Raw genomic sequence first — 22,597 nt, forward strand, 5'->3', positions numbered from 1 at the left:
ATTTAATTTGGTCGCCGAAACCAAACAAGAATTCCAAATAAATTTGAGAAGTTACAAAAATTACATTAATGCCAATATATGCTGAAACTACGAAATGAACGCAGCCAAGGGCGGAAGTCCAGCGACAAAAACGGCACGTCAAACAAGAAGGAAGAACAATGGTTCCGGTCATCTGATTTAGGTGCTCTACCGCCACCACCTGGAGCACAAGGCGAAGTTCAGGTTTCAGCTTCTTTTGCGTACATTTGTATTTTCGAAAGATGACAAAGCTACATCACTGTGAGGATAATTTCTTTCCTGGCAATTTAAAGCTGTTTTTTTTTTTTTTAAAAAAAAAGTACTTTACTAACTTTCATTTCACTCTTCATTAAAAACTAAAGGGTGAATAAATGTTACACAACAGATAATTCAAGTAAGAGTGACCATGTTTTTAATATCTTAAACATCTGTGTAACATTGTTCACAATGTTACATCACTGCATGACCTGTAATGTTTCACAATATTTACAAAAAAATGCTGCTTACATCAAACCATTTTTTAAAAAAATCCAAAGAATCTCAAAATAATGAACTTTGACAAACTAACCCTAACCCACATTAATGAAGTTTAAAAAAAATCAAGTGCACATCATACTTCACGCATGTCCATGATCTGTAAAGTATATATTAGTGAGAAAATATATACTTAATCACAAGATGGGGAAAAAAATACTGATGAAGGTGAGGAAGGGGAGAAGAAAGGAGAATCAGAAAACACACACACACCTGAACACAACCTCAGATGGTGAAACAAATGGCACAGAGCTAAGTTCTCCAAATATTTGAGCACGAATGTGAGGAAGACAATTCGGGCCAATTCCAAAAATCATTTGGTTAGACACACATACATTTGCAGGTCTCATCAAACCTGAATTAAAATGAAAAATAAATGCATTGTTAGTTTTGGGAACATTTTCTTTTACTTTCATCACACAAAGCAGTTGAACCACAAACCGGAGTTCCTCCTTCATGGACGTTTGGAATTTTGGCCTAAATTAACTTCCTCACATGTAACATGACGCTGATGCTGAAAAATGACTCCAAAATGAAAAATAAAGATTCCCAGAGACAGAATGAACTTTACCCAAACTTTTCTCCAGAACAGCAAAATTAAAACAGAATTTTGGATGAATGTGTCATCCAGATTTCCACCATTGTTTCAGGGCTTGATTTAAATCTAAAATACTGATATTTCTGCTACAATAAAAATGTCTGAAATAAGAAATTGACCAAAAACAGCCTGACGGAGTTGAACCGAAGATTCTCGATGGGCGATAGTTCTGTTGTGTATAACGAACGTGTGCAAATAAGGATTAGTGTTGATTTATTGCACTCCATGGGTGTAGAGGAGCACGTGTGTGTGTTTGTGTGTTGCTACGGGCCACGGGAGCTGAGGTGGCCTTCGACGGTTCGCTCTGCCTTCACATTCATTGTAGTATTTGTTTCAAATGAAAAAACAAGAAAACATTTTTCCAACATAAGTGTCCTCCCCTCATGTGCATAATTATAAATAAACTGTTGCTGCAGGCAGAACGTTGGGATCCATAAGTTGGAAGTTGTCGTCTGTAAACTTAAATAAAAACAGCGAGCACGTGATGTTTTGACTGTTAAGAGAAGAAAACATACAAAAACACGTATAAGGCTTGAGTTTTCAACTCGGTAGTATTATTGCCATCTAGCACATTTGTAAAGCTTAAAATAAATATGGAGTCTATACATAAATAATTTACAAGAATAAAACAAAATCACACACACAAGGCCACTAAATGTGAAAAAATACACATTTTTGAAAAGTTAGTGTTCCTCACCATAATCTAGACTAAAGCTAGAATTCTCCTAAAAATACTAAAAACAGTAAACAAGAACAAAAAATAGAACATCGATGCAACACGGTGAGGGAAAACAATCCCCGCTAACACCAGCAGAATGCACGATGCGTTCAGGGACCGTGCGGTTTCTGCGTGTTTTTCTGTGTTTTCGCACTGGGATCAGCAGGAGCTAAAGACAACCGATCTGTCCTCAGTATGGAAAAGTCCCACGATCCCCTCAGACAAACACGAACAGAGGAACTATGTTGAGAAGGATGGATGTTTCCCTCAGGATTCAGATGATCGGAGACACGTAACGAGCGAAAAAACATTTGGGGCGTCGCCAGGTGGACTTTCCTTCTAAAACAAACAACCTTTGTGAAGAAAACTGAACTCTGTGTCGGTAAAGTTCATTCTGCTGCGTCATGTTTGATGCCAAGTGACGTTTACAGTGGAGAACACACACTCGCCCGTTCCCTTATGATAAAAAAGACGTCTTACAGTCGATCATATAAAATCTTTAGGCTGAATTCTTATTTATCCTACGCGTGCGGCCGTCTGCAGCCACATTCTGAATAGAAACCAAAGACATTGGTACACTTCTGCTTCGTTTCTGTACAATAAAAGATAAAATGTGCATTAAGTATGCTTGTACATGACATTGTACAATATTTACATACAATTCTTAATAGCATGAAATTTCAGGATCATCTATATACATATTGAAAATGTATCAGAAATATTTGGACTGTCTATTTTTCCTTAAATATGTTAGGTAATGCTTGTTGCTTTTTGTGTTGGTTTTACTATTTTATACTAGAAAAAAATAGTTAATTCAGTGAGCTGTAGACAAATTACAACCGTTTCCATGTTCTTCTCTCTACAGTTGAAACTGTATTGGTGATTGGAATTTCCAGCACCTTCTGTGGTCGGACGTGAAGTCGACGTCACTGGGCGACGATGTACCGCTGAGTCGGTGGGTAGCACCTGCGAGAGCTCCGATCACGTCGAGCCCGAACGGACGACGTCTCCGAAGGCAACAGACTCACTGTTATCTGGAGATCTTCCGTCTCTTGGGCTTGGGCAGCTTCACCTGACGATCCCGGGATGGGATCTGGGCGCAGGCCAGAGGGAAGAGCGTTACCGGGGGCAGCAAAGCCCAACAGGCTGAAGGACCGGGGAATACTCACGGTAGCGGACATCTTGTCCAGCTCGCTCATGGCCTCGTGGATAGCAGCTTCCAAGTGATTATTCAGTTTGCCGGGTCTGTTGATGACAGAGCCCAGGTCACATGACACGCTCATCAACAATACTTGTAATATGATGAGCGATTAGCACTGAATAAGGAAGCGTGACACAAATGGCTAATGTTTATTACCCGTAACGGTGAGAGCTACATCGGCCTGTAGGTGGCGCTAAAATAGAATTACAACCCCCCGATCTGCTACGGGGGAGTTAGCATAGCATGCTTTACTTCTTTCAGCCACGCCCATTTTAAAGACCACACCCCTTCTGCCCATGTGACTCACTTCAAGCCTCTTTTGGAGGCTCGGTTGAGAGCTTCCAGGTCATGAGTGAGTGTTTTCAACTTCTCTGGTTCCACCTGGGCAAAAATGAAAAAAATGATCACAATCAGCAAATTTTGGACTGTCGATTATACCAGAAAAGGTATCAGAACCAAATCCTCTTTAAAAGCAGCGTTTCCATGACGCACAATTACTGGAAGTACCTTGGCCTGCTGCAGCTGCATGGTGGCGCTGTGCACTTGTTCGCCTCCCGCCAGTTTGGCAGGCCAGTGTGGAAAGCTCTTGAGCTGGCCCCAGACTAGCTCCCCCATGTTGAAGGTCCGGGAGCGGTAGTGAAGCAGCTCTGAGGACGGTGAGTCCGGCTGCCGCAAGTCTTCCTCGCTGCTCAGGCTTTTGGTGTCCGATGGGCTGGGCGCCATACCGTTGAAGTGGCCATTGTAGTGGCTGTAGTCTTTGGCTGTGGCGAGAGGTCCCTCCAGGCTCGTGGACGAGCTCGGAGACTGGTCGTCTCCCGTCAGCTCCTGCCGCGGTGGTCCCAGGACCTCGCCATAATCCCGAGTACCAAAGTGGGGGGTGGCACCGTTGATGTGTGTGCAGCGATCTGCCACTTGAGTCAGGTGTTCTTTGTAGTTGCTTGGCGTCCTGCTGCAGATGTTAAACCGGTACCCGTTGTCGAGGAAGACCTTCTCCTGGGCAATGACCAGGCCGTGGTCCTTGGAACCGTCGGTCGGACAGGGGGGAGCTGGTGCCAGACTGGCGGGTCGTTCCATGCAGGGACTACTCCTAACCTGGGTGGAGCACTCGAGGAACTCCTCGCCGCCCCAGACGCTGTTGGTATGAGCTTCATATCCTCCTCCGTGCTGCAACTCCCCATCCCACTGTCCCCTCGGAGTTCCGCGACCGGGTGAGCGGAAGTACTCATTGGCATCGTGGCTCTCTGTTGCATTCTTGCCGGGGTCCATGTTCTTCTGACCCCGCCCGGCCAGCCTCACCTGCCGTGACCGGGCTAACGCGTCTCCTTCTTGGTGCCCGTGTAGGACCGAATTTACCGCTTTAGGGAGGTTGACGGGCTCACCAACGGAGGCGGTGAAGGCACTCATGGCGCTGAGGGCAGGCACTGGACTGGCCTGCGTAGTCCCGCTCACTGTGGTCGTTATGGTAACGTGCATGCCTTTGCTGGCGGCATCGACTACGGCCCTATAGATGGCGTCCACGGATTCGGGGCCGCCCCGTTCAGAGCCTGATGGATGTCCCTCGGCCTGTTGACCTTCCCCCAACTGCGAGTGCAACAACATCCCCTGCTGTAGAAATTAGGAGAGGTCACATGACCAGGAAGACTTAGTATTTGCCACTGCTAAGTTGATAAATACCAAAATCTCACCTGGTAGTTCTGATAGAGGCACGCCATGGAGCCTGTGTTGGCGTTCCCATCAGCATAGGAGGCACTGTCTGAGAAGTGCTGCTGCCCCTGGTAGGCAGGGTGTGACGGCGCCCCCTGCTGCACGGCCTGGTGCACCTGCTGCTGGTACATCTGAACTGAGCCCATCCCACAACTGACAGAAGCCGCGTTTCCTGCGAAACCAAACCAAATAAAACATTTTAGGACAAATAAGTATTATAGGATGTCTGGTTGTGTTTGACAGAGGTAGGTAGGTGCAATTACCGTCTTATCACGGTATTAAGATAATCAAGATTATTATGCACTCATTTCGCAACACAATCAATGTTTGTATCATGGAACGGCCTTTTTCTTGAGACCAAGAAATGTGGGCTTCACCACAATCTGAAATGGCCTCATGTCTCTGGATATCACTCACTCACTCACTTTCTACCGCTTGTTCCTCCACTGAGGGTCGCGGGGGGCTGGAGCCTATCCCAGCACAATGGGCGGAGGCAGGGTCCACCCTGGACTGGACGCCAGTCAATCGCAGGGCTAACACACAGACACACAACCATTCTCTCTCACACTCACACCTATGGGCAATTTAGAGTTTCCAATTAGCCTAATCCCCAATCATGCATGTCTTTGGACTGGGAGGAAGCCGGAGTACCCGGAGAGAACCCACGCAGGCACAGGGAGAACATGCAAACTCCACACAGAAAGTCCCCAATCAATCCCAACCGGGGATCGAACCCGGGGCCTTCTTGCTGTGAGGCAACAGTGCTGACCACCACACCACCTCTGGATATAAAATAGGTTACTGCAGTATTGTAAAGACTGAGCTTGTTTTGAGACGGGGCACAACAGACACACTTAGCAAAGGTTTCTGAAACATCTGCAGCAGCAGCAGCAGAGGTGCTGGTGATGGAGAAAAGAGAAACTCAATTTCCAACACCTAATTGAGCTTTATGAGGGCTGTAATGAGTAATGTTGACTGTCAAAATATAATTACATGACCAATTATATGACCCAATATTTGTATATTTAAGTATCTATTTATAATTGACCAATCAAATTTCTAAAGCTTTTAAATCAACTGTCAGCTAAACCAAATGTTTCAGATACTTTTAAGCATTTTAATCATTTGTTGAATTTTAGCCGACCACATATTGTCAACACATATTGGTTCTTTTTATTTCATGTTAAAGTTACATGAAATGGGCATCCCATATTTTTGGAAGCACAAGCCCGACATTTATTCACATATGGGACAAAGCAAAAGGGGGAAACGCTAAATGTTTACTTTCTTCGACAGGTCGCCACATCAACCCGGCGCTACGTGATCGTGTTCATGTATGAAGGGGATGATGTAATATTGGGAGAATGCCAGGTCATACCCACCCAAAATAATTGCAAATTAAAGACAAACATTGAATTTCCTACCAATTCAATGTAAAGTCCGAGGAGGACACGCTTAAAGTTTGGCCTCACAGAGGATGTGGATCAAGCCTCGTTCCTAATATGAGAGGACGAGAAGGAAGACAACATTTTCTTGTCTGCAGCCCTGGCTCAAATGTCGAAGCTGCCCAGATCCACCAAATGGGGAGGAAGCTGGAGGGAGCTCTCCCTTCATGTGCAAATGTGCAGCAGAGAAACTGGAAGTTCCCTCGCCGGTTGACATATCTGAGCCTACCCGATCCCACTACGGGGGCAAGAAGCTCCCTCTGGCACGTACTGCGGTGAAGCAGCTCCTCCTCCCAGAACTGCTGGCCGAGCTGTCCAACATTTGCAGTAACTGTCCGGACAGCAACAGGAGCCCTATCCTGGTGGAAGCCCTTGCAGTTGCACATCTGTGTCCAGCTGTCCGCAGCCTCCTCCAGGCACCCGACACCGCCAACTCAGCCCGGGCAGTTTCCGTCTGCACAGCCCGTCTCGGCACACGCACCGTCCTCACAGGCAGAGCTGTTTGGGGCGTCTGCTGACACCAACACGTGGGAGGACACGGCAGCCAATGCCATTTTGTCTCTCTGGATCCAGCGTGTCTGAGTCCAGGCCACAGACAAGGCGATGGCGACCCTCTTCACTCAGAAGCGAGATGGCTTAACATGAGTGGGACGAAATACTAGATATGCTAATCGGCACGGAAGGAAGGCATTCTGGTTCTGCCTCGATGCAGGAGAGATCAAGTGGCAAAGAAGGACAAGCACCCATGCCGTGACCCCCAGTTGTCCCCTTCCACAGAGGAAGGAGAACAAAGCCTGCTGGCACCCACCCAGTCTCCCACCCTGACCACACTCCTGCCACTGTCAGCGATTGTTGTGACCCCCAACTTCAAGGCAAGGAAGGAAAAGCGAGTGGCTGAGCAGCTTCTGTCACCAGGCGGGGCATTCTGCTGCTCCGTTCCACAGGTCTACCATCGTGCTTTTTTTGTGTGCATACCACACTGCCCATTTGGGAGCGAGTCGCCGAGAGGAGAATCATCACCTCGGAGGTTTGCGTTGCGCCCTGAGCCAAATGTTCACAAGCACAGACGCATGTTGCCCGAGAGTGTGAAAATAAAGAGAAGTCTGTCCCAGCCAGGCCAAGAGCCGAGGTGGAGAAGGGCCAAAGCAAATGGAGATGCCCCGTCTCTCAGCAGCGTGGCCCTTGGGAGCAAAGCGACAGGTTGCCGTGGGGCCATTTTGTGCAGAAGAGCTTGGGCGTTATTTTCCCGTTGTGCCACAGCATCTTTGTTGGTGCCTCCTGCGACAGAACAGCGGCTGCAATGTGCTTCTCGAAATACACAGCCTCGGCCTGGCTGTGATGTACAGGCTCCAAATTGTCCATGTCCCCTCCCCATTTTCCTGGCCTCTCCGTTAGAAAAAAAGAGCAATTTCTGTCATCTCGCTGAAACAAGAGTGTTACGTGTTTATTCCAGGTATTTCCTCACTCCCAAAAGGAGGGAAGGGGGGATTTGTAATAACAATCAGAGCCAACTCTGTCCGACACAGGAGATATCCCTTCTGGAAGTATCCCTTAGCTCCCTGCCATCCACAGCTCTTTTCTCTGCACTTGCCTCATCACTGGTTCGTCCAGTTGAGAAGATGGCTTTGGGCATCTGTGCGATCCATCTTGGTTGCCTTCAGAACTGGGTCGCTTCACTCCGGCTAGATAGTTCCCGTGCATCATGGCTCTGCACCACTGGCATGCCCTATCTTTCCTGACTCGGGGGGGGGGGGGTGCGCGCGTGGGCGATGTTTCGTCCAGCAGAGCGGTCACGACAGATGCCAGCTGACCCGGCTGGGGTAGAATTTACGTGGGCAGGTCTGTGAGACAGGAGCCCGACCCCAGAGTCTCCACATGAACCTTCTCATGCTCTTGGCTGCATTTCTGTTCTAGAAACACTTTGAAACACCCATTCTTCTCGGGCCACCGTGTCCCATGAGGATGGACAACATTTCTGTCCTCATCTCTCTGCACCCTGGATACTCCTCTGGGCGTAGACGCACTAGCGCACACGTGACCACGCCATCTGATCTATGCGTTTCCCCGATGGCTACGGGACCCACAACTCTCACCAGAGTGAGGGGACCCAACCTCAAGGTGATTCTTATCGCTCCACACTGTCCACCATTGCACTGGCTGGATACATCTGTGCGCCCAGCCTTGGCAACTGCTGGTGTGCAGGGACTGGCTCTCGCAGGGGAGAGGGACAATGTTCCACACGCATCTAGAGTGACTGCAACCGTTGTGTAGCCGTACAAGCGAACCGTTAGTGGATCATTTTGACCATTGCTGGGCTCTTTCAGAGTGTGTTGAACACGACCCAAAACACCAGAGCTCCCTCCCTTATCAGTGTCCTGTGTCAGCGATACCGTCATATTTACTGGAGTTAATCGATATAGGAAAATTATTTTCCACAATTATCTGGCAGCTATAGGACCTTGCCATATAGGCTTTAGTGAAAAAACAGCACTGGTGTGCCATTTGAGCCTAACGACGACTCTCAAACACCCATCCCTTCAGATGGTGCCGTTACTGGCCCTCTGTGAGCCTTCCATGCACTTAGTTCGCCCCGGGGAAAACGTGTATAGTTGTGAAACCAGGTCTTTGTACCTAAGGTGGTGCGTTCACGGTCCCCGGTTGGGGAGCAGCAACACACACATGCTGTGTCCGTTTCGAGCCGCTCTTATATGGACAGGACACCGAGCATCAGGAGAAGTGGGCACGGCGCTGCTTTGTGCCCACTGCGTGCTGGAGGCTATAGCTTTGGCCACTGTGTGCTGGAGGCTATAGCTTTGGCCACTGTGTGCTGGAGGCTATAGCTTTGGCCACTGCGTGCTGGAGGCTATAGCTTTGGCCACTGCGTACTGGAGGCTATAGCTTTGGCCACTGCGTGCTGGAGGCTATAGCTTTGGCCACTGCGTGCTGGAGGCTATAGCTTTGGCCACTGCGTGCTGGAGGCTATAGCTTTGGCCACTGTGTGCTGGAGGCTATAGCTTTGGCCACTGCGTGCTGGAGGCTATAGCTTTGGCCACTGCGTGCTGGAGGCTATAGCTTTGGCTACACGAGCAGGGGTCTGCAGCCGTTTCCCCTACTTGTGGGACGGCTGCATCCCTGGCTCTATTGAGGAGAGTGTCTGTTCAGGACTTTGTTCAGCAGCAAGTTGGTACTCGCCTTTGACTTATGTTTGTTCCACATGCTTGAGGCGTGAGGGCTGTGCATCGCTGGTGCATATCATGAGTCCTAACTGTAACCCAGGAGTCCTCCCCACTGGCTGGTACTTTCTTTTGATAAGGTGTCTGGCAATATGGGAGCTACCATAAATATCATAAAGATCGTTTGGAAAATAACCAAAGTTCTTGTAATAATATGAGCGAGATGTCTGTCCGGATGACCCTTCTTGCTGGGCGGTGAGAAGAAGCAAGCTTGCTGAATTCAGGGGGTGTTGTCACTGGCCAATCAGGAGAAATGCCAAAATCCACAGTGGCAAACTGGTCATTTTCTCTGTTGTGAAAATAATCCCAAAAGCTGAATTCCTTCATGAATTCAAGGGGCAAAAAAACTCTTCTTTTTCCATACTTGAGCAAGCCCCAGACCAAAAACAAAGCACCACCCGTGGAATCACATGATTGTTGCGTTACTTTGTTTTCGTCATGTTTCGTGTGAGTTGCACTTTTGTTTCCGGTATATTTTCTGACGGTCTTGTGGAAATGTTGCATTGGATTAACTGTAGTGCTTGATTACTTGTGAAATCTAGTCATTGCGACATCCCTAATCTGAATTCCAAGTCAGTCTTGACTTTTTCCCTCTTCTACTTTGTCAGGACTGAGCTGGTGGTGGAGCTGCTCCTGCGGCAGATGTGCTGCGGCTGAGCTGGGCAGCACCAGCGTGCATCGCCGCAGACGCAGCAGCAGACAAAGCCTGAACCAGTGAAGCCCAACACGCGTGGCGGGTTTGTTTGAGGAGAGCAGCTGGTGCGAGGTAGCTGAAGGGCAGCTGTGTCTGTCTCTTAAACCCCCCCTTTCTACCCCGCCTCACTCCTCTTAGCGCTGAGAGCCACGACACAGGCCAGACCCCCCACACATCTCTCTGCTTCTGCTATGATATAGTGACGGCTGTTGCCGGGGGAGGTTGCCATGGGAACCTAGAGATGATTGGTAGTGCTGTCCACTGGCAGGAAGCTCGCTGGGGGAGAGGGATGGAGAGGGGAGGGTTGGGTGCAATGTGCAATGCTGGGGAGGAGGGGGTCAGCTGGGTGGGTTTGAAACTTTGGCGTATGTGTGCGTGTTGGGGGTGTCAGCCACAAATAAACAGATGGACAGAGGCCAGCGTTAAAGAAGCCACTTTCAAAGCTCAGCCGTCGTCACACTGTCGTGTTGTTCAGATGCAACAATTTTCTAAAGAGTCACGAACAGGGTTTGTGACTACATGCAGACACAAATGTCTCTCGTATAAAGAAATAATCGCACAAGGAACCGTGTGGATCTGAACAGCCCGCTGAAGGATGCCCGAGTGACCTTTGACCTTTTCTAATATAAAATTACAACCCATCTTCATTTATCCAAAAGCTCTAAAGTCTTCCACGATGCTCAGCAAAACATTTAAGGTCAACGTAAGAGCAGAACTGAGCTGTTTAGAGACAAAAAAGAGGTTAAAAAGTTAAAAATTCCGCTTACTTTCCTTTTTAACTGTTTTATTCCAGGCTGTCTGAGCTCTGACACATCCTGGCTTTAGCTTAGCTCGTGGTTCTATTTCAGATCTAAGGTGCACACTTTTTCCAGAACTTCAAATTTGGCAGCCTCAGAGTAATCTGGTGATCCGAGCAGGTGGAGGATGACGGTTCTGTTATTAGCCACATGGGGATATAAAAACCTAATAAATTAAATTCTAGACGAGGACGAGCCCGACGGAGAAAGATCTGTGTGTTTTCAAAGCTGTAAAACAGCCACAAAGACAGAAAGAAACTGCTCCACACACAGAAACACAAACATACTGTAACACACACACAGTCATGCAAACACACAGGTCTGAAACCTCATCAAAGGCTTCACTCTGGTCTCTATTCAGGGTCTAGCGTTACTATAGCGACCAGCTAGCTGAGCGACCTATCGGGGCTGCTTCCCTTAAAGCACGATCCAGATCCCATTTCCATCTTCTTACACCACTGACTGATGCTAGCATAAAACAAAAGGATACAAAACAAATGGAAACACTGGCTGACTCACAATTAGCACACAGAGACACAAGATTAGCAACCTTCATTTCAGCTCACCGTACCTCGACAGCACACATCATCAGCAGCACTGACACCACTGCATCCTGTCCCACACCTTAAGTGTTATTGGACCAAAATAAGTGAAACTAGACAAGAAAAATGCAAATCTGAAAAAGCATTTCAATTGAAGCAGAGGAACAAAATTCCCCCGTGGTTGATATGCTGCTCATTGGTGACACCTTCCTGTGGATCTACTTGTGAAACTGTTCACTGGCTCCACTAGTTTCAGCCTTTTTATAATTACAAACAACAATCTTTACCTCCAGCTTCATGCTTGTATCTATCTATTTGTGTTTTCCTCGATCCGACTGTGTCGGAGCTCAACACCATCTAACTGGATCAACGCATCGGGAGCATTTCTGATCCGATGCACGAGCGCTCCGACATCTGTCAGTTTCCTTGTGTTTGTGTCTCACCTGTTTCCGCGATGCTCTGGGAACAGCTGCCGTCGCCACCTCCATGCGGCATCACCCCCATGTTAGTCCGATTCATCCCATGGTGGAGGCTCTGCTGCGAGGGGTGAGGGTTAGGGTGGGACAGCGGTGGAGGGTTGGTGTTGAGGCGTCCCAACGGCATGCCATCAGGACCCCCCGGCCCCATGCTTGTACAGTTACTCAGGGAGGTCATTTGGGCCATCATCTCAGGAAACTGGCCGGGACGAGGGCCCATGTGGCCTCCAGAGTTGTCCATGCTCTGACAGTGCTGCATCCCGTCCCCGGAGCCTCGCAACCTCTGCTGAGACAGGATGTTCTGCTGCGCGCCACCCGGAACCACGGTCGCACCGTCATTGTAGTGCAGCTGACCCGCCCCAGAGCCTGGACCCGGGCTGGGACATGGACGATGGCTGTGAGAGCTCTGGCAGCTCATGGACTGGAGAAGCTGGGCCATGGAGGTATTGGGGGGAAGATTTCCGAGTCGACCGGCTTTCCGCAGCTGCTCGGTGGCGCTGGGCCCCATGTGTGGCCCCCCCATGCCCCTCTTGTTGATCATGTTGTAGACCATGTTGTTGCTGTTGTCGTGGCTCACAGCCGCACTTCCAGACGACTGCCTCCGGCTGCGCATAGAATCCCGCTGCTGAGCCATGAGCTTGTCCCGCAGCGCCGCGCGGCCGCTCTGGCCCTCGGGCGAGTTGAGCAGCATGGGGGAGTTTGGCGGGAGCATTGGGTTTAAAGTGCTGTGTCCTTCCATGCCTCGCGGGCCACCTATAGAGCCAGGGTGCCCGTTGCTGGCTCCGTTACCCCCACCGCCCGGCCCCATGCCTGCCATACCCGCAGCACCGCCGGCCATGGTGCCGGCGTTGTTACCAGCAGCGCTGAGTTTGTTTTGATTTGCTAGCTGTGCTTTGGCTGCAGCTGACAAGAGACTGCTGGCGGGAAAAGAAGCTGCATTCTGTTGGTTCAAGATCTGATTGAGGGGCATCCCAAGGAGTCCTGGGTGGCCCTTCTGGGAAGTGCTGGGGGTCACTAAAGAAGATGAAGAGGAGGAGGAGGAGGTGGGCGAGTACATGGGGTTGGTGTGCTGCTGGCCCACCACCGAGTTTCCCATCCCGGGCAGCAACTGGGAGTCTTTGTACTGGTAAAGTGGGTCACCTTTGTTAGTGGAGGGGCTCGAGGGCATGGATGGCTTGGGAGATCCCATAGCCGACCTGGGAGAGCGTGGAGGGACCTTCATGGTGCCGCACGTGGCTTGATGGCCAGTCGGCATTGCAAAGTTGCCGTGATCAGAGGAGGTGGAGGAGGAGCGCGATCGATGAGGAGAGGCTTCCATCCGGCCGTGGCCTGGTCCGGCAACATGGACCGGGGACGTGACGGGGGAGGGGGACATGGAGGAAGCTGGACCCGTCTGCTGAGTCCGCTGAACATGGCTGGCATGTCCCACGGGCCCGGGCTTCACCGTGGGTAAAGGTAAATTGCTCGGCAGGGGTACGATGGCGGGAGGGGGGATGTTTACATTCATCATTGGTACCTGAGAGTGGATGTTAGGCTGGAAGTTGGGGGGGGTTGGGGTGTTGGTGGGGGGCTGGCCGACTGACTTGCTGGGAATTGGGTCAAGGATGCCCAAAGGGTCTTTTTCAGAGGTCAACTGCCTTTTCTGAAGGGCGCAGGATGGTGGTATGGATGGAGGAGGTGGCCTGGGGTGCATGGGGGGCTGTGTTTTATGGTGGAATGCTGCTCGTGGCATTTCCATACCTGCGGGGAAGTTTCCCCGAGGCATGTTCATGTTCATGACGGGGCTTTTGGCAGTGGGTGTTGGTGAGAGGGGCGTACTAGTCCTTCCTGCCATGGCGCAAGATGGTTGGCCCACGGGGGAGCCGTGAAGCATTACACTGGGGGGGGAAAGAGGCGTCCGAGCGTTCCCATGGATGGATGCCGAGCCGGGGCTCCCCACTCCTGGAAACCCACAAAGATTGGTCCTTGCAAAGCCCTCGGGGCTGCCGAGAGTGTCTGTGCTGGGGGACTGGGAGCCATCTCCATACATCTTTGCACCAGTGGAAGGCGGGCTCAGAATCCCTCCGTAGCCCATCCGGTAAGGGGATTTGGGGCCTGGCTCGCCAGCGCCCATCCTCTGAGGCCTGACGTACCCCGAGTAGAGCTCCAGCTGTTGCGCACCACTCATCTCATGAGGTGGATACATCCTCTGCTGCTGTCCTGCTGCCACCATCATCCTGAAGGGAATCTTACAGTCCAAACCGACGGCGCTCGGCGGGCCCTCTCCGGGTTTACTCCTTATTGCTCGATGGGTCGTGGAATGCGCTGTGACGACTGCCGACGTCCCTTGAAGGCAAACAAGCACAAAACCAGGACTTAAACACTGCATCATCAACAGCTGAACAGCAATAAATTGTTTTTTGTCCCTTTTTGATGTTGCGGAACAAACCCAGTTGGTCCCACATGTCCAAAAAAACCCTTCTGACTGACGAGGAAATGTTTTCACAGTGAAGTGATGTAGGGATGGGCGGTCCGTACCTCTCCCCGGGCTGCTCAGCGTCAGAGGGGGGTGCGTCTCCATGCTCTTGTGCAGCGTGGCCACCGCCAGAAGCTTCCTCTTGTGAATGCAGAGTTTGGTGACATCTTCGTCTGCTTTCACGTCCTCGGCCGTCCTCTGCTTCACGGACGCCCCCGGGTCAAAGTTGAACACCTGCGGTCAAAGAGCAGGGCGGTTTGGACTGTTGGTTCATTCCTGCCGCGTTCCTCGTGAGCTCACCGCTCTATCGCACAATCATTCAATTCTGAAGGACATGGCGGATAAAGTGAAAGCTCTGGTCGATATCAGCTTTAGCCTCCACAGGAAACAACCAAAAACCCACAGTTCAAAGCCACCCAGCAGTCGGAATTCCCTCCCGTAGGAGCCAAAGTGGAAGAAGCTACCTTGTGGAGGATGAGCGGACACTCCAGGCCACACTTGCAGGTTCCGTCGGTCAGCAGGTAGGTCTTCACCTGCTCCAAGCTGGACAGCAAGGAGCCGCTGGGACTGCAGGAGGAAAACCAAGAGGAGACAGTTCGGATTTATTTGGGCCTTCATGTCCAAATGTGACTGTGAGAGAGCCAAACCCACCTGACGTACACAACCCCGCCCCCGTGCTCCGCCCTGCGCTGCCAGCCAATAGGAACCTGGACGGGGACGGCCTGCCTTTCCTCTCCTGACTCACAGTCCTTTCCACCATTCATTGCTCCGCCGGTTTTACGCTCAACACCTCAGAGGTATATTTATCATACATCAACCAGACTCTCCGCGACGCTCGTCATGTTCCAAGCGGCGGAGGAGGAGGAGGAGGAGGGCTGCGGAGACGGGAAGAGCTGCAGGACGAAGGTCGGTGTCGGGGCGGTTGGGTAGGGGGAGGCGGGCGGGCGGGCAGCGGACCCTACCCTTTCAGCTGCTTCATGGTGACGGTGCTGAATGTTGCACAAAGGTCCATTACTGCATCCCGCCGTTCAGAGCCATTAGAGTCAGGAGGGTGCTGAGGCAGCGGCGGTGGGACCGGTTCACCGGAGAGTCTTCTGCTGCTCAACTTTTACCATCCGTCTTCCTCCACCCAGGAAATAGTCCCTCGGTCGGCCGCAGCTGCCGTGCTCAGGATCTCGACTCCCAAACGCAGTTGGGGCGTGATATTCTCATGGTTCCTGTGTGGGCAGAACGGAGATGATCAGTCAATGGGAGATGGAGTGAATGAAGTGACCGCATGCACACGCACACACACACGCACACGCACACGCACACACACACACACACACACACAATGCTCTCTTGCAGTACAAATATTCCATTTAAAAGAGGGATACATGCAGATTCTGCCTCTCCTATCTGGAACGTGCAGCGATCAGCACGTCTGGAGCGTGGCTCCGGTCAGCTGCTGCCGCTGCTGCTGACTCATGACCGACCCGCAACAACAGCCTGCCGCTGCGTCCCTGCAGCCAGGGAGACGGGCCGCGCGTGGAAGCCCAGCGCCAGAAACGGCGCCGGATCATAAATGGATTAGAACCGTGATTGGCCTGCGCAGACAGAAACCAAACGCTGTGACTCATCTTCTCGATCATATCGAGAACTTCCACTTCCGACTGATCCGTGATCCGGACGACGGCGTTTTCCAGGAGCGTTGGGAGGAGCCGCTCTTCCGTTTGCAGCCTCCTTAATCCTCCCAGACGACGACTGACGCTTAAACATTTGAGATATTTTGATTCGTCTTCAATCGTTTGAAAACCTCGGCCTCCTCGCTTGTCTTCAGCACATTTTTAGGAATACTCCAGTGACCCGGAATACTCCCACATTTACTTTGGTGTCTCTGCAGTTTGGGCTGACCCCGATTCATAAAATGATCAATGCTGATTCGGGGCTTTGAAGCACCATTTCATCACCGAGTTGAGTCCCACTGAACGCACGCAGCTTGTACACGTCACTCACCAACGTCAGCGTTCCAAACGCTCCTGGAACACGCCAAAGCTCAGCACGGGACCGAGGTCGGACCCCAGCGGAAACCTCCAACGGGATTTATACCGGGGTTGTCGTGGATTTTATGGTCATTAGAGCCCTTTTATTCATCATATCGCGAATGGTTGTGTTGTCCGGGAACAACAATGGATTAAATAACGTTCAATGTTTTCAGTTCGAATTCACCAACATCGAATTCAAAGAATTCCTGAGCTGAACAGCAGAAAGTTCCGGTGAGGTTCCCCAGATGCAGCCGGGCCCCTGACAAGAAAACACAGGAACCAGCGGACGGATGCTGAGGTGCGCACGTCTCAGGTTTCCTCACTAAATGCTTCAAGCGTGTTTCCGGAGATGACAAAGGTAAACTTACAAAAAGGTGAAAACATGTTTTTGGCACAGACTGACGCACCTGTCACGGGAATTCTGCAAGGATTGGACCCGCTCCAGCGGCAAGAATCATACCGGCACCGGAAAACCAGACATAAAGTGATATAAAACACTTTTTTTCTCACCCTCTTAAAAGTGGAAGTAAAGTGAAAGGTTGAGTACCCACATGTGTGGTCCGCTAAGAAAAGCAGCTAATTTCAAACACAGTCCAAATTTGAGGGAAATACTAAAGTTGGCCTTCACAAGTCGACAACTGAGCCGGAACCAGAAGTTTTAAACAAGGGGAAACATTTTCGGAGGAGTTTCATGTGTGTTAAATCAAGGCAGCGCAATCGCAGCTCTCGGCTGAGGTTTTTTTTTTCTTCACCCTGAAGGTTCGTCAACACACAAGATCTGATTAATTTGACACACATCAAACACACGCTGTGAGCACGTAAACCCCAACCACAGGTTGGGCTCAGATTCTGTTTCACCGCTGACACACACGACCACGACAACGATGACATTTTTACCAATGCCGCGACCCCCCCCCCTCACAAAAAGATAAAAAGATTGTTTAATAGCTGCACAATCATTCACATGCATTTGAAAAAAGAATACATGAAATGTACGGCAAGATAAATGACACGTTCTTAAACGTCTTCATCATATGTATCAGGATTTGTCGAAACATGAAGCCCTAATTTGGACAATATTGCCCAATTCCACTGGCATAAGGAGGACTTTTACAATCCGGATGCAGTTCAGGTCAGATTCGTAGTCGGTTCTGGTGCAGTTCAATTAAAAAGCCGCCGGTACTGTGATGTGAACAGGGAACGTCATGTACTGTAGAAGGACAGATTTTCTCTGGTCCACTCACACGGAACCACGCAGAGCTCTGCAGCAACTGTCTCCATTTATTTCTCATGCAAACTTGCACTAAGCATTTAAATTTGACTGGTAACCCACTGGAGTTTGCTCTAGTTAGAGTTAAGAGTAGATTAGCTGTGTCTCCCTGCAGCAGACCTCAAAGTTGACAGCCAGACAAGTGCATTAGCAACGTGACAAGCCCCTTTCCACAAAAACTGGACCAGATGACAGCTGCTTGTGGATATCTCCAAACCAACCGCAGGACCCTGGACGCCTGTTAATAGCCAATTAGCTTGGTGAACGCTTATCAACTGAGCCAGGTGACCAATTTCCTGAGCAAAGCTGAGAGCGATAGAGGTTATTGGGATCATCACTGGGCCAGGCTGCATCATCAGCGGGCCTCCGCAATAAGAAGTGACCGTGTCAACAAGCGAAAGCAGCCCTGTCTGTTGTGATGCATTGGACACAGCATCTAAACTAGCTGGGGGTTAGCATGCCAAGCGTCAGCTGTCTAGCTACCATTAGCTAGCCTGGCTAGCTTGTTGTACCAATAATGAATTAGAAGGTGAGCTCGGCTACGCTAACAGCGTTTTAGGATATAATCGAGGACCCGTACCTGGGCCCGTGCGAGCGACGGACCCAGGACCCCGGTTCCGACGTCAAACTGTCGAAGTAAAACGCAACTAGGCCCACTCTACGGATCTAAGGCAAAGGGGCCAGAGCGAGGCCAGGACCAGGGCCGAGTTAGCTTAGCATGCTAGCCAGCAGCCGTGCGAGCCCCGTTGCGTTTGCAGAGGGGGAGATAGAAGAAGAGGGGGGACGCTTTTCAGGCACAAACGTCTCCGTCTGCGTCAAATCAAGCCGCAAGCAGCCCGGGGTCTCCGGGAATTCCAGTCAATGTGTCCCGGCAGCGAAACGCTGACACGGCCACACAAGAGCGCGCTTGAGAGGTGAGGAAAATGAGGAAAAAGAAACATACCCATTAGTTCTCTGCCTCTGCTGGTTCTCCTACACTGGGATATTGGAAATGATGGAGAGGCGCAGCGCGCATGCGCGGCCGAGGCAGCAGATGGGAGAGGTGATGCGCGTTACCTCCACAGACCGGATTAGCTCCAAAAGTCTGCAATTAACCCGATCAAAGATGACGGGGACGTGGGGAAGACGAGGTTAACGACGACGAGCGTGCGTCTTCACGCACGCAGGGAGATCAGGGTCCGACCGGTGGAGCTGGATCCATCTGTGGTGCATGCTGGAGAAAATACCAATGAATTTTACACTTAATAACCAAATTGAAAGGCCGACAGAGGCGTGACACCTCGTTTCTCTGTTAATTACCCCCCGTTTTTTTCCCCTCCAAAAGTTATTTTAAAATTTAAAAGTCTCGTTTGATGCTATGATCTATTGGCCCATATTTTTCTCAGGAATTTGCCATTCATCCTATAATTTATTTTCTGCACTTGTGTCCAGATCATTCCCATTAAACGTTTGTGTGGAAAAACACGAACAAATGAAAACATTGGCAGATGCTTTATTTTCAGAGGGATGGTTGGAACATACACAATCCCGAGAGTTTCTAAAATATCGAAACATTTTTTTAAGATGAGTTCATTTCATTTATCCACTGAGACATTTCTATTTTTCTAAAGAGTTACCTAAATCTCGGGATAACTCGCAGACATTTCTGTAGTATTCCTGTTTTTCTCCCTGTTGTGTTCCTGTTTCAAGGCTCAGCCAATCAGAGACGCGGAAGCAGTCACGGCCGGAAGTTGTCACCGCTGAAAGACCGTATTTCCCGCGAAGATTCGGTGGAAGGGAACGCCGGTTCGTGTGCGTAAGTCTGCTCGTTTTGTACTTTTAATTCCTTTTACTGATTTAATCGGTTACTTCAGCCACTCGCATGACCGTAGTTAGCATCTGTAGGTCACTGCTAAGTTAGCAGTGCTAACGAGTCCTGTACTGAACTGAACCTTTCACTCTCCGACCTGGTTTCAGTCCGACACATTTAGACAGAAGCACCTCAGATCATCCCATTCACCGTAGCTTGTTACATGTGTGTCGGGTTGAATGGGAGCGAGTGGATTTGGTTTCTTTTTAAATGGACAAAAGCACTCATGTTGGGGAGCGTTCTCTGCAGAACCCAGAACAGAATTCGAACCGGGTCGTCATGAGCAAGAGGAAGGTCAAAGATGTTCATTTGCCTGTGGGAGAATGTGTCCCAAAGGTTTGGATCATCTTTACTTTAACCTTTTTTAAAATAAATAAATCATCACTTGCTGTGTTAAAGCTTCCTTCATTTATTTATTTTTGTTTAGCTTCAGGAGATTTTGAGGGAGCGAATTTGCCACCAGCAGCTTCCTGTCAGACCGGAAGGAGTGGAAGCTCAGCACAAGTAGGGTCACAATATCATCGTTATTAGTATTAACATAAACATAAGACAGTTTCAGTCAGAACTCCGACAAACTGACAGGGCATTGTGGGTAACGTAGTCCTCTGTCTCAGGCACTTGTTGGAGCTGCTGAGGCGGACGGCCGTGCACGGGGAGAGTAACTCTGTGCTGATCGTCGGTCCGAGGGGGGCAGGGAAAACCATGGTGAGATTTGCATTCTGGGTAAGAGCGTTGGCGAGAAGTGCTCCTAATATTCAGCTTTTTATGTCTGCAGCTGCTGAAATGTGTGCTCAGAGATCTGCTGCAGGACAAAGAGGTCCAGAAAAACCTGCTGCAGGTTCACCTGAACGGTAACCGTTGCTCCAAAATCCCCCCTTTTATTCTGAAAGTCCCTGCATGCCAGGATGCGTTTCCTGCCTGCAGGGCTCCTGCAGACGAGCGACAGCATCGCCCTTAAAGACATCACGCGGCAGCTCCACCTGGAGAACGCCGTCGGCGACAAGGTTTTCGTAAGTGGAGGCGCTTTCATGTTGGTTCAACAAGCTCCATCGAGAAATCTGAGCCTTGTTTTCTTTTCAGGGAAGTTTTGCGGAAAATTTAGCATTTCTGCTCGAGGCCCTGAAAAAAGGTGAGGTCAGAACACAAACCCGGGGGAGCAAAAGTTAATGCGATATTTCTCTCCAATTCAGTTTTGTGGTCGTTGACGTTCTCTCATCATTTGGGCTAAATCCCCGTCGGGTGTTTCTGGCCAGGCGATCGCAGCAGCAGCCGCCCGGTTCTCTTCGTCCTGGACGAGTTCGACCTGTTCGCCCACCATAAGAACCAGACGCTGCTCTACAACCTGTTCGACGTCTCCCAGTCCGCCCAGGCCCCCGTGGCTGTGGTCGGCCTCACCTGCAGACTGGTGAGGCTGCCAACGTCCCCCACAATTCAACTTGAGTTAGACGTTCCTCACGTCTCTCCTTCCTCCAGGATGTTCTGGAGCTGCTGGAGAAACGGGTCAAATCGCGCTTCTCGCACCGTCAGATCCACCTGCTGAACAGCCCGACGTTCCCTCAGTACCTGGAGCGGGTCAGGACCCAGCTCAGCCTGCCAGACAACTTCCCCGACGAAAGGTTCGCGCGGGACTGGAACGGCAGCGTGGAGGTGGGTCGGAATGAATAATAATCAGAATAATGAGCGTTCTGGACGCGGGTGATGACGTCGGCGTGTTTTCCAGAGTCTGTGTGAGGACAAACTGGTGCAGGAGGTTTTCCAAAGACATTTTAACTCCAGTAAAGACTTCCGCTCGCTGCACCTTCTGCTGGTACGACTCGTCTTCCTCGATTTTGATTCCCCGCAGCAGACGTCTGATTCTGGACTTCTTCCCTCCAGATGTTTTGTCTGAGTCGCGTCTCCGTCTCCAGGGCGACCCTCAGGACGTCCGACCTGCTGGAGGCCAGCAGACTGTGTTTCACAGACGCCAAAGCAAACATGCTGCACGGTGAGAGCGAGCGTCCCCTCAACATGTGACGGATTAAAATCTGGAGGCTAATCTGTCCGTGCTCTCAGGTCTGTCCATCCTGGAGCTCTGCCTCGTCATCGCCATGAAACACCTGAACGACGTTTACGAAGGAGAGCCGTTCAACCTGCAGATGGTTCACAACGGTGTGAAGGGAACCTCTTTGTTTCCATGGAAACAGAAAACGGCTTTTATGTGGTCCCCCAATAAACGTTGATCGTTGCAGCCACGCCCCCTGGTGGCCAGAAACAATATAGCACAGGAACCTTCTTGTTGCTCAAATTCAGATTTGGGAGAAAAAATAATAAAAATGTTAAAGTGGGCCAATTGCAACGCTGCCCTCCCTCAGGTTGGGGGGGGGGGGTCTTTATTCAGGCCAATGGATTCAGTGGCCCTTTGAACTTCTGCTGCTTCAGTTCGCTTTCAAAAGGCCTTTAAATTTGAAAATGTTGCGGTTGCTTTCCAATGGGGCCAAATTCTAACCATGTGTCACCTCAACTTTTCCTTCTTTGATTTGACTTTTATGTCACGATCCTAAATTTCAGCGTGACATGACAACGTGGGCTAAACAATCTAAAAATGTAAAATATGACGAGCCTCTTTTATCTTTGGTTGTAGAGTTCAAGAAGTTCCTGCAGAGGAGACCAAACTCCGTTTACAACTTTGAGACTCCCATCATCATGAAGGTTGGTCTGAAGCGCCATCCAAAGCAAGGACCCGGGTCCTCCAGTCCTGACCCCTTCTCTGCTCTGTCCTCAGGCCTTCGAGCACCTTCAGCAGCTGGAACTGATCCGCCCCGTCGACGGCCCCACGGCAAAGTCCCAGAAGGAGTACCAGCTCATGAGACTGATGCTGGACCACAGTCAGATCATGGAAGCCCTGCAGAAATACCCACAATGCCCCACAGATGTCAGACAGTGGGCCATGTCAGCGTTTGGCTGAGACCTGGACGGGAGATCCCAGGTCTCCAGTCCTCACCCCTAAATAAATAAAGTTCTTCAATAAAGTGTTGAAAATCCAACAGATAGTTTTGAACC

General features: G+C 50.2%; 2 protein-coding genes across 3 annotated transcripts; one reads left to right on the plus strand and one right to left on the minus strand.

The window, feature by feature from the left end:
* Positions 1–407: 407 nt before the first annotated feature.
* Positions 408–18,756, minus strand: mbd5 (methyl-CpG binding domain protein 5). The gene is made up of 10 exons (XM_011606398.2): positions 18,653–18,756; positions 15,067–15,632; positions 14,880–14,982; positions 14,478–14,649; positions 11,928–14,285; positions 4,755–4,945; positions 3,577–4,674; positions 3,377–3,450; positions 3,038–3,113; positions 408–2,961 (listed from the first exon to the last, which is right to left on the minus strand). Exons 2-10 carry the CDS (start codon positions 15,177–15,179, stop codon positions 2,899–2,901), a joined length of 4,248 nt encoding a protein of 1,415 aa, XP_011604700.2. The 5' UTR covers positions 15,180–15,632; positions 18,653–18,756; the 3' UTR covers positions 408–2,898.
* orc4 (origin recognition complex, subunit 4) lies at positions 17,933–22,581 on the plus strand. Of its 2 annotated transcripts, XM_003966677.3 has the most exons (15): positions 17,933–18,623; positions 19,399–19,504; positions 19,808–19,894; positions 19,986–20,062; positions 20,173–20,263; positions 20,334–20,409; positions 20,483–20,568; positions 20,639–20,687; positions 20,812–20,963; positions 21,032–21,205; positions 21,279–21,365; positions 21,434–21,542; positions 21,611–21,706; positions 22,179–22,246; positions 22,320–22,581. In XM_003966677.3, exons 1-15 carry the CDS (start codon positions 18,571–18,573, stop codon positions 22,500–22,502), a joined length of 1,494 nt encoding a protein of 497 aa, XP_003966726.2. In that variant the 5' UTR covers positions 17,933–18,570; the 3' UTR covers positions 22,503–22,581. The 2 variants fall into 2 exon arrangements, with proteins under 2 accessions (XP_003966726.2, XP_011604701.2); XM_011606399.2 differs by lacking the exon at positions 17,933–18,623 and having other exon boundaries at positions 19,399–19,500.
* Positions 22,582–22,597: the final 16 nt, after the last annotated feature.

Source organism: Takifugu rubripes, chromosome 8, assembly GCF_901000725.2.
Source record: "Takifugu rubripes chromosome 8, fTakRub1.2, whole genome shotgun sequence".
Classification (NCBI taxonomy): Eukaryota; Metazoa; Chordata; class Actinopteri; order Tetraodontiformes; family Tetraodontidae; genus Takifugu; species Takifugu rubripes.

Excerpts from the sequence above, each read along its gene's own strand:
- mbd5 (XM_011606398.2), bottom strand. The coding sequence starts at position 15,179 with ATGAATGGTGGAAAGGACTGTGAGTCAGGAGAGGAAAGGCAGGCCGTC. Across the intron at positions 3,451-3,576 it reads TGCAGCTGCAGCAGGCCAAG|GTGGAACCAGAGAAGTTGAA; the intron begins GTACTTCCAGTA and ends ATTTTTGCCCAG. Across the intron at positions 3,114-3,376 it reads GCCTCCAAAAGAGGCTTGAA|ACCCGGCAAACTGAATAATC; the intron begins GTGAGTCACATG and ends TGTCATCAACAG.
- orc4 (XM_003966677.3), top strand. The coding sequence starts at position 18,571 with ATGTGTCCCGGCAGCGAAACGCTGACACGGCCACACAAGAGCGCGCTT. Across the intron at positions 20,964-21,031 it reads TCGGCCTCACCTGCAGACTG|GATGTTCTGGAGCTGCTGGA; the intron begins GTGAGGCTGCCA and ends TCCTTCCTCCAG. Across the intron at positions 22,247-22,319 it reads AGACTCCCATCATCATGAAG|GCCTTCGAGCACCTTCAGCA; the intron begins GTTGGTCTGAAG and ends CTCTGTCCTCAG.